Consider the following 14731-nt stretch of genomic DNA (forward strand, 5'->3'; position numbering starts at 1 on the left):
TGGGAGTGAGAGAAGTTAGTATATGAGAAGGAGAGTTTAGGAAGAAAATGGGAGGTGCGTTAGTCCGAGTGAACGGAGTGAGAAAATGGATCGGGAGAAGAAAGAACAAACAAACAAAATGCTTAAAGGGGGTGTGTGGTGATGGAGATTGCGGAGGGAAAGTGAATGACCGGTAAAGGATAAGAATGATTTGACTAAATCTTTTTGCAGGTTAAAGACAAATAAAAGATAAACATATTTCATTATATTTTTTTATTTTGTATATAATATTTTTCATGATTAATGTTGATTTTTTGTTTATGGCTTAATAATATCACATGTGTTGTAATGATAAAAAAAATGTAAATAGACAAGCGCGTAAATTAATTTATCTCGATTAACTATCACGTAAATATTAAAGATGAAGAATACGTGATTATTAAAAACATTAAACATGTTTATTTATCTATTAAACATATCTGAATGATAATAACTTTAAAAAAAAAGAAATTTTATCTCATATATGCTATCATTTAAATTTGATATGTGGATTTATTTTAGAAGTTATAGAAAGTAGTGAAAACATTTGCATAAATTACAAATAATTTTCTGGAAACTAACTAAAAAATTAAAAGTAAAATGGAATGCGTCACACGATTCCAAGTGTGAAAAAAAAACACATGCTAATTCAAATTTGAGTGTAGAGACAGGAAAAGAGAGTGCGATAGTGAAGAGAGAAGAAAAGCGGTTTGGTCCAATGCAAGGCAAGGAAATGGAAGGGTTAACGTCTTCATCGGCGATCGCGCAGAAAACATGGGAGCTCGAGAACAACATCATCCCCATGGACACTCCGGGCGCCGCCTCCTCCTCCTCCACCGCAACCGCCACCAACGCCGATGACTCCATATTCTACTACGACGAGGCCGGTCAGAACGAGTTCCAGCGCGACAAGCCCTGGGCCAATGACCCTCACTACTTCAAGCGCGTCAAGATCTCCGCACTCGCGCTACTCAAGATGGTCGTCCACGCGCGCTCTGGCGGCACTATCGAAGTCATGGGCCTCATGCAGGGCAAGACGGACGCCGACGCCATAATCGTCATGGACGCCTTCGCTCTCCCCGTCGAAGGGACGGAAACGCGCGTTAATGCTCAGGCCGATGCGTACGAGTACATGGTCGATTATTCCCAGACAAACAAACAGGTTCCTTCGCTTAAACCCTAGCATTAACCCTAATTCGAATTTATTTTGATCGGACTTTTCTTTTGCAGGCTGGGCGGTTGGAGAATGTTGTGGGATGGTATCACTCTCATCCCGGGTATGGATGCTGGCTGTCGGGGATCGATGTTTCCACGCAGATGCTGAATCAGCAGTTCCAGGAGCCTTTTCTGGCGGTTGTGATTGATCCCACGAGGACTGTTTCGGCGGGGAAGGTTGAGATTGGGGCTTTCAGGACTTACCCTGAAGGGTATAAGCCTCCGGATGAGCCTATTTCTGAGTATCAAACTATTCCTCTCAATAAGATTGAGGACTTTGGTGTCCACTGTAAACAGGTCTCTCTTCTTTCTCTGCTGTTTGCCAAATGTTATTTATAATTAACCCTTCATTTTTTTTTAGTTTTTGTTCAATTCCATTCGCCTGCTTTTGCAGTATTATTCCTTGGATATCACTTACTTTAAGTCATCTCTTGATTCACACCTCTTGGATCTTCTGTGGAACAAGTATTGGGTGAATACATTGTCGTCTTCTCCTCTGTTGGGTAATGGAGATTATGTAGCTGGACAAATCTCTGATCTAGGTACTATATTTTTATGCAGTGTGTGTATAATGATTTATTTATGTGGACTAGAATGGTTCTAAAGTTCTCTTTAAAATGTTGTGTATTTGATAGTGCTGTGTTTTGAAAGTATGAGTGTTGGAATATTCCTGTTGCAGCTGAAAAGCTAGAACAAGCAGAGAATCAGTTGGCACACTCACGCTTTGGGCCATTAATAGCACCGACACCTAGAAAGAAAGAGGTGAGTGGTTGTTTCTTTACAAGTTACAGTATTTTCATTAATTTATTAGAAGTTCTGTATCAGTGTGTTGAGGTTTTCTTTGGATTATTGAATCACTTTTTGACGATGAAATCCTTTCTGGGTGATTATTTCTTATCTAATTCACGCTGTATCCAAAATTTAGATATGCATCTACTTGATGAAATTCTGAAGCTTGTTTCTAAAGGTTAGCTGTGAGAATATAGTGTACCATAACATGCTTTTTCATCTATCAGTCTAGAAAATGAAGGTAAGAAAATTTGAGACAAATATCGGATAAATTAACAACACTGTAAGACCTTTGATAATGAGTTTGTAAACAGCTGCCAAGTTTCCTTCATCAACGATGCCACATTGGCACATCACAAGATTAGGTCGCTAATTCCAAACAGTTTTCCTCCAAGCTCGTAATTATGTGTGATGGCACTTACTGAAGTGATTAACATACAGCTTGGCTGAGTCTAGGCTGTCCCATTTTGACTCATTGGCTCGGTGGGGATAGGTTGGACTATCCATTTTGACAGCTGTACCTACAGTCAGGAGAAGAGTTGTATGCAAGGTAGTCAAAATTGAGATTTTACTCAAGATCAACAAAAATAAATAATAAACATAAAAAGTAGTAAATTAATAAGTGTAAACACCACATTCTAGTTATATACCAGTAACTCCTTCCTAGTTACAAACCAGGAAACCACTCCATCCAAATAGGAATTATTTCTTAGTTAAAAAACAATAATCCATCTAAAGCAAATACTCTTGTTAGTTAAAATCATAATCTTCATAGGGACCTTCAACTCTATCATTTCCCGTTCCATCTCCACCATTCACATAAGTAATGTCTAAATCATGCTAATGTAGAATTTCATCCTCCTCAACTTGGATTGGATCCAAGTTTTCATCCAAATCCAAGTTGTCTACATCCAAACCTGATGCTTCATTCCGCTCATGCAAATCTTCCATAATCCACTCATCATTAGATGAACAATCAACAATATTAATTTGAATTGGTTTTCTTGTTTGCTTCTTAGCTAATTTTGAATAAGCCATTATTATGAAAACAACATCCTTCATTTTGCTTTGCTTTAGCCTATCTCTTCTTTGTGTGGACCTAAACAAATGCAAAGGCAAATATGATAAGCAAGTAGTAGACTGGTAATTCAATTCCAGAGATATATTTTCATTAATATTAACTTACCATCTCAAAGGAACTCCAATTAAGCTATCTGGAGGAGCTACATGTCAAACTCATACATGAATGGCAAATTTTTGGAGTTTTGGATGCTAATCATCGTAATAAGACTTCCACCAATCTGCTGGAGTCTTTAAATTAATTGACCTAGTAGCTAGGGGACGACCAAAATTTGTTAATTTGAACATCAATCAAAGTTTGTTCATCCTCATTCTTCACCATTCTTGTTAGACATTCCATTGGACCTTGTTTCACTTCCAAATCAGCTCTAGATTAGAACTTTAATGCATTTGCAAGTTAAGAAAATAACTTGCAACACGCAAAGGCCTATAAAGTTGTTTGTTCCACTTTTCACAAATGATGTTCCACAAAGGCAAATAACTAACCAAAGTATATTACATTGAGTTATTTTTCAGTTTCAGTTTAACATTGGATACGTTTTTTTTGGTAACATTGAAAACCTTTTGTATCTTCTCCTTAGCTTGGTACATTGCTTCATAAATAAACCCCATGTCTGTTTTTTTTTTATCTGAATCAACCAATCAAAGCACTTAAAGCAGAGGCAATGCACCCTTCAAACAAGTTATGATATTCTTCGAAAAATCCTTATCCAAAACCACATCCTCAACTGTTTTTCCACCCTTTGTTTTAGCAAACCTACCAGACTTCCATTTGTTACTAGTAAACATTCTAATTAAAGCTCCCTCCTTCTCATGAAAGAACCCTAATGTCAAGTAAGATGTGTCAAAGTAAGTAATATCCCCATCCTCACCAAGTCTTTTTCTTTTGTGAAATTTTGCAGTAGAGATATGAGAGAAGTTCTTGAATAGATAAAGGTCATAATTTTTTTACCTTCTTGGAATTGTCTCCTCATGAATTGAGATCTTCTTGTCACAATCCTCCAACATTAAGTTGATACAAAGTGCAGCACAGGGTGTCCATAAGTAGGCTTTTCCTCTTTGCCATCTACATAGACCAACAACTTTGTAGTTTGTTGCATTATCTATCACAACCTAGATAATAATGTCTTCCCCCACCTCTTCAACGATGGTATCCATCATCTAAAAAGCTTTCATGTGTTTTAGATGTAGTAGATGTATCTATGGACTTTAGAAACACGATTCCCTTTGGGTTGTTCACTAGGAAGTTTATTATTGTCTTTTCTTTTCTTATCATTCCAGCTATTAGTTATGATTGTGCATTTTGTTTTCTTCCATTAATCCATGTGCTTGTAAAGCGAGATGTAGTTTTCACTGATAGAATGGAGGTTTAAATCCAAGGTCATGCCTTAAAACCAAATCACTCTTTGGTACATTGAAAGGTATAGAATTGTTGTAGAAAAACCTAGCAATTGCTTTACATGCTTCCTCTCACACCTTAAACATGGTGTTGATGGTGGCTTGTGTGCTAACTACTTAAAATTATTTCTAGGACCGTTGTTAGTGTCAAAAGTTGTTGTTTTTTTCTTTTCTCACTAGCTTCTGCACTTTCCTCCTCCTTATTAAAGCTTGATTTCTTGATCAAGTTTTGTTGCAAACCAACAACAATTTCACACTTTTCCTTCACTTTATCAGTAACACCCTTGCAAGATCCAGCATCCTTTTGAGTACCAACCAAGTGATGCTTCAACCGATAAACTCGTTTTTATTACATTATGAAAGCATTTGATTTGAAGCTTCCTAGTATTCCCACCAACTGAATTGCAATGCTTTCAAACTATAACACTCCTATTTTTTGGAGCCTTTTTGGAGCCATGGGTACACAGGAGTTTGAAGTTAGATTTGAAGTCATTTCAATGATTGGGGAAAACTGAATGGAATGAGAGTGAGTGGAAGTGATATTAAATAGCCAAAGGGAGAGCGAAAGTCTTTGTTTTTTTGATAAAGAGAGAGCAGAATGCGACACTTTTTGGTTATGGAAGAGAGGCAGGCATGACTTACAGTTTTTAGGCTGTGGGGTTCCTTAATGTTTTTAGGCAATAAGGTGAGTTGGGTTAAGTAATCTGGCTTTGAAGGAATAAAACTGGGCTTAAGTTCTCAAGTTTTATAACCCAAGAAAATAACCTTGAAACAGAGAAAGGTGGGTGATCTAAGAGGCACCACGAAATGCCCTAAGATTGTAGAGGTGCTGCCATGAGGAACATTGAGGCGCTGACAACAACTGCTCCCACACTTGCAAAAAACACCACTCTTACTAGAGTTGTGATCTGCAATGGTGATCCACCAAAATCACGACCTTGAGGGGACTCAAGATTGGAGAGGGAGGGGGAGATTGTAGACACGTACGATCTCGCACTTCAGATCGTCGATTTTGACATCTTGGTTGTATGGTTTTATACCAAATGCCATTAGTATTAAAGTCATACATGCCATGGATGGATTTTCTCACACATTTTGTGGCTCAAATGCTATGTCAGCATCAAGATTCATGTTTGCAAGAGTTTTTCTTACCTTATATCCTTTTTCGCTTTTTATTATTTTGGGTCGTATTGGATTTGCATAATTGATTATGACCCTGCCAGTTTTGGTGTTGGAAAACTAATTCTTACTCTTTCCATTGATAAAACTTTCAGTATAAATATAGGATGGTGGACACACATCCTAATTATGTTCAAAACTTCAAATTAATTTTGCTTAAATTTAGAAGAAAAAGAAGCCCTAAATGGTGGTAGTACCCCTATCAATTTTATTTTATTTTCATCAAGAAAAAAAAATGCACAAATGTAATTGACGAGAATTAATATCTATGAACTCAGTCCTATTAAAATTGATATAGCTTTATCGGATCCTCCATATTTATCATAACTGGTTGAGAATTTTGTATCAATAATATAGAACATCATAATTCATTCTGATTCAATACCTTCTACTAAAATAATCATGAATCTTGTTGGGTTTATTCTTTTTAAGGGTTTGGAATTGTCATACTTATAACCAGCTTACCTTATTCATGCATGACTGTCTGTTAGACATTTGACCAACTTAGCTGGTAAAGTTGTTTGATACTGTCTTTCATCAATCAAATTTGTTACAACAATGAAGCAAGACCTAGATGTTAGATGGTTGAGCTTGGGAGAGGAATTTTCAACCCCATTAACTTATATCATTTTGTTGTCAATTTTCCATCCCATACTCCAAAACTAAAGAAAACAGAATCACAACTGGCCTTTATATCTTATCTTTACTTTTCCCTTCAAATGTGTTGTTTTCACAATAACAATATTATTGGAAATACTGGATAAATGTATTTCAGAATGAGGTTGTTGCCAGTGGGACCCTGGTTCTGTTTGGCTAAGTTATAGGTAAAGAAAACAGAATCACAAATTGGTCTTATTTTAATCTTTACTTTTTTAAATGTGTTGTGTTCACACAAAAAAAAAAAAATCATTGGAAATATTGAACAAATGCATTTCCGACTGGGGTTGTCAAGTGTCACAACTAGTACCCTGTTTCTGTTTGGCCTAGTCATTTGTAAAAGAATCAGATGTTGGGATTACTGGAGTACTAGACTGCACATAGTACCTCATTAGTTTTGCTGAAGACTGCTGATATTCTGCTTGCTTAATTTGTAATATTGGTTTCTGCATGACATCTTAGATTAGTTGGGTCAATTTACTGTTCTGTTATTACTAACCTCTACAATGTGTGGGCTTTGTGCCCACATACAACTTGCACAAAATGGAAAATTCTATGTGACGTTTGATTAGTTTACATGATATCATTGGGCTACATACATACCGTTTCCACATTTCCATGATGGAAAGTTATTCCTGTGTTGGAGCAATTGCCCTGTACTGTGCAAAACTTTTGTATATATTATTACCCTCTAGGTCATGATGATGGATATGGCCATTGAATGTATGCATGCTGCCAAAACTATATATAATATATGGTGTGGTGGCGTGGCCAACTGTTACATATATCTGAGAATTCTCCCTTCCAAAAAATGGAGCGCTAAACTATTCTCAGTTTTTGGAATCTCCGTTTCTTGAATCCCATCCTGCAAATAGCTTATTTTTTCTCTATTGAAAAATGATATGTCACAAGCAAAAATCTGGGACAACTTATAAATTCCTGATTGATTCCTGTTGAATTTTTTAATAACTTTAATGACAAGAAAATTGTAACTCGTACAAAACCATAACCATGCAAATGTATATTAGGTCTTTGACTGTTGATAATTTAAAGCTTCTCTGTATCAACTTTGTTTACGATCATCTATGAATGCCGCTGAATGCATGTTAACGCCCTCCCACAATTTTTCTCTCCTTGCATACCTCATTCTGACATTTCCATGATTTGCAGGAAGAATCTCCACTTGCTAAAATTACTCGTGACAGTGCAAAAATAACTGTGGAGCAAGTGCATGGTCTGATGTCACAGGTGACTTGCATTGCTACCCCCTGCCCTTCCCTACCCCGCTTTAAATTATTCTTTGCTTGGCTGCTCAAATGTAAGGCTCAATTTCTTCTGTGTAGGTCATCAAGGACATTTTGTTTAACTCCGTCCATCAAGCAAATAGAAATCGCACAGAACCATCTGGTCCTGAACCAATGATTGAAAGCTGATTCTGGTTCTGCTGGACATGCATTTATATATTCTTTCTTTCCTTTTTTGGTTATGCCCTCATTATCGGCCAACTCTTATACTCCACAAAACAGTAAATCTAGCTTTGTATTTTGCCTTTCCCCCCTCGTGCTCTGCACATTCTTGTTTTAGTTCACTGGTTTATTTGTTAACCATGCACTGGAACTTATCTAACAGAAACACAAACCGCTGGCGAATACAGTTAACAAATACCTTTTTATTCCTTTTTACTACTACTTGCAGCCAAGTTAATTCTCTCGCCCTTTATGGTATGGACTTATGCGGGGTTGTGAGTGATTGATGCAGTCTTTAGTTGGGGCTGTAATTTGTCTTTACCCCACAAATAGACGTTGGACTGGTTGGGTCGTCTAAACAATATCCATCATTGTTAATATAAAATAGTTGCAATTTACAGAGTAGCTAAATTAGTATAAAACTTGGCTGTGGGATTCGAATTAGGAACTTCTATTAAACAATGAATTTTTTATTAAAAAATTATATTAGCTCCACTGTTGAATAGAAGGGACTAGTCGTAACTTGATTCGGCTGCCAATTATGATGGCACAAAACATGAAAAACTACATTAGAGAAACGTCTAAAAATGTTTTATCAGTTTCTTTATTATTTGATGAAATCTTATATTGATTTACTTAATAGAAGTTTGAAGTTATTTGGTGGAGTCGGTATGACTGTATAATGGAGTGGCATAATGACTGGTATGGAGAAGGTAAATGTAAACACTTGTACAATCATTAATACATACTGTTCCACTGCCTGAGTTATACTTCCTTCCTGGCTCACACACGAGTTTTTTAGCATGTAAGCCACAATCTTACTTTAAGCAGAAAAAGCTGTTTCTGGAACAAAAAAAATAAAAACAGAAGAACACTTCCAGGATTTGGACCCGTGAATTTCAAATGTCAACAACTTAATTACTGTATTAAGGATAATCTTCACGAAATCTTAGACCATACTATAAAATTTAAAGAGAAAGTGTAAATACAATGGCACAAGATCCACTTGGGATCGTTGAAACTAGACAGCAGTGGTGAAATTGGATACGTATCATATGATGTGAGAAAGAATGAACGGTTGATACAAAATGGAAGGCTCTGAGAAAAGGTAGGTTTGAAGAGCAGTTCAGTCTCTGTTTGCACATGAATACGCATGAAGGGCTATAATTTAGCAAGTCCTTTTCTTATGTACGGTAATTCACATTAATCATTTAGATACCCAATAAGTGAGGCCTCAGTGAAGACGTACTATTTGTCCTTCTTCCCCACCTCCAACTTCCAAATCATCTTTTAGTTTAACTCTGATTTCAACCTCCATTTTGGACCTTTGTGAAATTGTCAATCTTAAAAAAAGTTACGCTTCTCATGATTCTCTCTCAATTTTACTATTACTATAATCTTAAAAATCTACCTTTTTTTCTTTCTTAAAATCCTTTTGGCAAATGATATCTAAAATCTGTTAAAAAGAAATTCTTTTTAACTTTTTCTCTCTCGTTGTCAAATGTTAAACCAGCATGCGTTGGATAAGATTCTGAGGGGATAACAAAAAAAAGGGACGTCTTCATTCACAAGCTAATGGCCCTTCTCTTTACATGTGACAATTTCACATGGAACTTAGCCCATTCCCACGGACTCTCTCTTTTTCTCTTTCTTGAATCTGGCACTGCCTCAATATATCATGCATGGAGGCCTAGCTACTTCCATAAGCAACTTTCAGAATCCATCACCTGCTCTGTCATCATCATATGATTTCCACTTTCCCAATATTTATATTTCTCTCCTGCTGTTCTCATCACCACCCCATCATCAACTTCACCAACCTTTTTCTTTTGCCTTCTCCAGACACAACTCCTACCACTCTTCTCGTGAGAAACCTAACTTCCACCATCAAATATCATATCATAATCCTATCTCCACTTCACAACACAGTAGCTAAGCCAAGCAATAATGAACACACACAAAAAAAACATCTTATGAAACTTTATACATATTCACTCGTGTATTGTTATAATATGTATGCAAAAATTTCCTTAAAACTTTGTCATGTCCTCATAAAGTGACCAAGTTTGTTGTCTTGGTTTTTTGCAACTTCATATTTGAAGCAAAAAAAGTAAAGAATAAATGAAATAAGAGGATACTGATATATAACACCCTAGAGCTAGCACAAGGATTGGGGACAAGAAGAAAAGAGAACATTACTTTAAAAATGGTTGGTTCAGAGAAATTTCCTCCAATCCCATCAAAATCGTATAAGCAGAAATAATTCCAAGTTATCACAAAGAAAAAAATGCCTTGCCACTTGAGGATGGATGAGGTGTTCTTTTATGTTTTACGTGCTTCTTACTCAGTAACTTCATTGGAATTATGCCATTTAAATTTTTTGGAAGTTCAATTCTGTTATATATTACTATCATTGCAGAATCTTAATCTTTCAAATTCTAATTATGGCAATCCAATTTTCAACTATCACAGAATGTGACTAAACTGTGACTATATCTACAATTTAAGACTTGTGTGACAGTGAAACAAAATATGTGGTGATTTTACAATGCCTGAACCATTCATAAAGCAGTTGTCCTTGAGAATGATTGGTGGGCATGATCACTATTCTATCGTATACATTCGTCTCGACCCTGCCAACAGGAATTTTAGGACCCAATCCATATCATATCCTATGCCTTTGTGTAAGGCTGTTCTTCAGAATCTTTGCTCCACTTGCTCCTCATCACATTCAACACTGTTTTTTGGTTAGTGTGCCAATCAAATTTGAGCACAACTAGAGCTTATTCAACCTTTTTCACCAATAATAATTATTCTAATGGCATCTCTTATTTCTGCCTTTCTTTCCCAACCCTTTTCTTTATTCAACTTTATACTCCAGCCGTGTCCATCTTCTGTGTAACTTGGTAGGTCAAAAAGACAAACCCTAAGGAACTTTGTGGGGTAGTGAGCAAGGACCACTTTGCACTAAATAAACAATGATAAGACACAATTCAAAATTTGTTATTCTCTCCAAAATATTTATGTCTTTAATTCAATGTCAACCACGTACTGGTTGCTTCAATTCTATTTCCATGTATTTGTTTTTCTTACAAACCATGTATTGTTTTATTCTATATACCTAGATTCACATCTTTTCTTTTTTTTTGAAGCATAAATGCACATTATATTCCATGGAGCATAGAGGAAAGAAACAGTGAATAAAGTGCATGGTGAAAGCTTCCTATTCACAGGTTTGAAAGCTCTTTATTTCTGCCATGAAAGGATTTATAAGGATCACATTGTTAGCACTCCATCAACCTGTTTAGAATTTAGAATTTAGAATTTAGGGTTTATGATTTATGATTTAATTATTGCTTTTCACATGTGACATGTTTAATGTGAGTTATGGAAATTACAAAACATATATCTTTTCCAATGGCCATGGATTTTGAAGTTTTGTTTAAATTGTATTGAAATTTTGAAGTTACAGTTTCTTAATTCGAGTTGAACTAGTATCTAATAAGATATGAAAATTTGGTGCATCAAATCAATTTACAATTTTTGCATATCATACAATTTATAAAAAAAAAAAATATCATTACAAACTTTGAATTTGTTAAATATTTCACTTAATGTGTTTGCATAACTTAAACAGATGTGTAAGGAGTGATTTTTATTTTTTTTTAGTTTATGCATCCATTCAAGAAATATATGTGTTCCACTTTGGAAATACTTTAAATAATTTGTTGCTTTCACACTAAAATAAATAAAGCTAGCCATTTTTAGGCCTTGGAATTTTTTTAATTAAACAAAAGCCGAATGCTTAATAGGGAAACTTAGAATAAATGCCCTAAATTTATTATAATAATTTATGTTACGTTTTGTACTTGCCTAGCTAGTTACGTAAACTTAGAATAATGTAAATTTATTAAATTTGCCTAGTTTTAATTAAACAACATCAGAGAAGAGTTGGGGAAACTCAACTTACTTCTAAAGAATTTGATTTAAGAATCAAATGAATTATTATAAATGTAAACTAAGTGAAGTTTATCTTTCCTATATATACATATACAAATTGTATCTCATCATCCAAAACAATACAAAAACACATTTGTATGAAAAAAGAAAACTTATTTTGATTAAAAAAATTTATTAATTTTTCACTTATTTTTAGTAATTTTTATAGGAAGTCAGATCTATAATTAATATATATAATAAAATATATACATAATATATATATATATATTTATTTTGTGGATCTGACTTCGTATGAAGATTATTAAAAACAAGTGAAGAACCAATAAACTTTTTTAAGAATCTTAGAAAAAATAAAATTTAATTTTTTACATTTTTTAATAATAAAAAATAATTAGTACAAATAAAAATTAATATAATTATTATTATAACTATAACAATATATATATATATATATGAAAAAATAGTTATGAAAATATTTTAATTTTTATTCCCCACGGTTGTAGATTATGAGTGGACATCATGAAAATTAAAAAGTTGATTCAAAAATATAAAATAAAAGGTAAAAAATTAAAAATAAATTTGTATACAAAAAATATTATAAAAATTAATCTCTATTATGATTATTATAGATGTATAGTTTATTAACTTAAACTAATAAAACATTAATTTTATTTTTATTGTTGTTTATACTTTAAAAAGTTAGTCCTTAATGAGCCATTAACTTTTATTTAACAAATATCCTGTTTTCTATAATATTTTTAAAATAAAATAAAATTTGTAAGTAAGCACAAATTAAATTCAACTATAGATGTGCCTCTAAAACTACTAAGTCAACAATATAATATCAAACCAACATTAAATTCTTTTAATTTTAATACTATATATCACAATGATAATATTTTATCTTTCATATAAACTAACAATCATGAAAAAATATACTTTCAACCAATAAAAAAAACACTGGTAATATGACTCTTAAAGTAATTATTGTAAACAACCGTATCATATAAAGTAATTTATGATTGAATAACATTATAGTTATTTTTCTAAAAAAAACACTAAACTTAAAATTAGTTCTTAATACGTGTCCTGTTTTTTCTTATTTTATCTATATTTTAAATTAAAAATATATATATTTTTAAATATAATCTATTTATATCTTTAAATATATAAAAAATATTCAAAAGTATAAAATGAATTGACGTCTCATTTTGACTAATGCATCTTTTGATGTGTTTTTCACAACATATAATCTATTATCTTTTCTTATTCTTATTGATGTTTTGATCGTTTGTTGGTTTTTTTAGAGTGTATGAGGTTGAATAGGGATTCATTTTGTTTTGGAGTTTTTTTAAGAGTATATATTTTTTTTGGAGATCAAGATTAATCACTTTCACATTTATTTTATTTATTTACTATTGTTAATAAAAAATGATTTTCTGATTTGCCTTAAACTATTTTTGCATGTTCTCTTTAATTTTATTATATTTTCGTTTCGTATAACATTACTGATAATGAGTTAGATCCTCCCCTGAAATATAATAAATGTCATTTTTAATTTCTATTTCTAAATTATAAAAATAATTACGCGTATTTAAAGTTTTTGTATTATAGTTTTTAATATATTCCTGAATAGGAGTGCTTAGAAAATTGTTAACATGACGTAAATAGTCTTTACATTGAGAATAAGAATCTATGAAGTGCAGAATGATGAAGCAGAGAAGAAGAATTTGAGATGAATAATAATAATAATAATAATAAGTGAGAAAGAGGAAGAAGATTGCGCAATGATTTGTGTTTTTTGTGTGGAAGGCTCTAATAATGATTATTTTCCCAATGCAATTATGCTTTTTGTGTTTCTTCCAGATAAAACACAACACCAATTCTTCTCTATATATTCCACACCCAAAAACTGGATAAAAACTTGTTATTTACTTCAATATTAGCACAAAGTAAAACAAAATTCAGTTCAACAAATTAATTAATTTTATACATTCTCATGCATGTACCAAAATGGATAATTGTATTGGAAGAGTCTTTCTGCAGTACTTTGCACTTTACTGTTTCTGTTGTTTAGTGTGCATGTACCTGCTGCACCCACAAATTCATGTATTGCCAACTTTTCCACCTTTTTCATTCTTCACCCTATTACATTTCTATAAACTTTCAATTCCTAAATTTGATTTTTTTTAAATTATTTTTTAGTAATTTAAAAAATCATTTGAAAATAATTATTTCCACCTAAAATACAACTTTTAGGTCTTTAAAAAATCATTTTTAAGAAAAATATTATTATAATTTAAGAATCTGAACAATATATTAAGTGGGAATGAACATGTTTACAATGCGTTTGTTTTTAGGGATGGACTCTCCATGTAGAAATAAAAAATAAATGTTTAGGATTTATTTTCAGATAACTAGAGATTAGCGAAGAAACTCATGTTCTTGTATGTGATTATATTTTGTCTTTAATTTTTTTAAAATCAAGGATAATTTTGTAATTTTATATTTTACATCTTTAAAAAAATTAAAATACTCTTAAAATCATTCTATCATTTACAAATTTCAATTATTTTTTCTCACATACATTCACTCTAACATACCTCAATCTGAACATACAACACACTCACTTTCTTCACATTCACACTTTTCTCTCAAATCCTCGTACATCCCCTCCTTCAAACTTTCATGCGTTCACTTTCCAATTCAAACACATGATTTAAGATTTAAAATTTAGGATTTATAATTTAATAAAAAAATCACAAATTCTTTACTTTTAAAATTTGAAAGTTAGAAGTGAAGTTCTAATATCTCATATGAATTGATTGATAATTCATTTTTATAATTTAGTCATTACACTCACGAGCACACAAATAATAATTTCAACTTTATACTCTTTAAAAATCTATTCTTTTGTAAAAAAACTTTAAAACCAGTATCTTAAATTATAAAGGCTTTAAGTTGTCTTT

The 14731-nt window shown here is 32.7% G+C and overlaps 1 protein-coding gene across 1 annotated transcript; it reads left to right on the plus strand.

Annotated features, from left to right (window-relative positions):
* Nucleotides 1–582: 582 nt before the first annotated feature.
* On the plus strand, nt 583–8018 carry LOC137823193 (COP9 signalosome complex subunit 5a-like). Its single transcript, XM_068628357.1, has 6 exons — nt 583–1180; nt 1249–1530; nt 1628–1775; nt 1913–1995; nt 7507–7584; nt 7680–8018. The coding sequence occupies exons 1-6, from the start codon at nt 737–739 to the stop codon at nt 7767–7769; spliced, it is 1125 nt and encodes a 374-aa protein (XP_068484458.1). The 5' UTR covers nt 583–736; the 3' UTR covers nt 7770–8018.
* Nucleotides 8019–14731: the final 6713 nt, after the last annotated feature.

Source organism: Phaseolus vulgaris, chromosome 9, assembly GCF_000499845.2.
Source record: "Phaseolus vulgaris cultivar G19833 chromosome 9, P. vulgaris v2.0, whole genome shotgun sequence".
Classification (NCBI taxonomy): Eukaryota; Viridiplantae; Streptophyta; class Magnoliopsida; order Fabales; family Fabaceae; genus Phaseolus; species Phaseolus vulgaris.

Bases quoted from the DNA above. Each gene is read 5' to 3' on its own strand.
- LOC137823193 (XM_068628357.1), top strand. From the start codon at position 737: ATGCAAGGCAAGGAAATGGAAGGGTTAACGTCTTCATCGGCGATCGCG. The intron at 1,181-1,248 runs GTTCCTTCGCTT...TTTCTTTTGCAG, and splicing joins ATTCCCAGACAAACAAACAG to GCTGGGCGGTTGGAGAATGT. The intron at 1,531-1,627 runs GTCTCTCTTCTT...CTGCTTTTGCAG, and splicing joins TTGGTGTCCACTGTAAACAG to TATTATTCCTTGGATATCAC.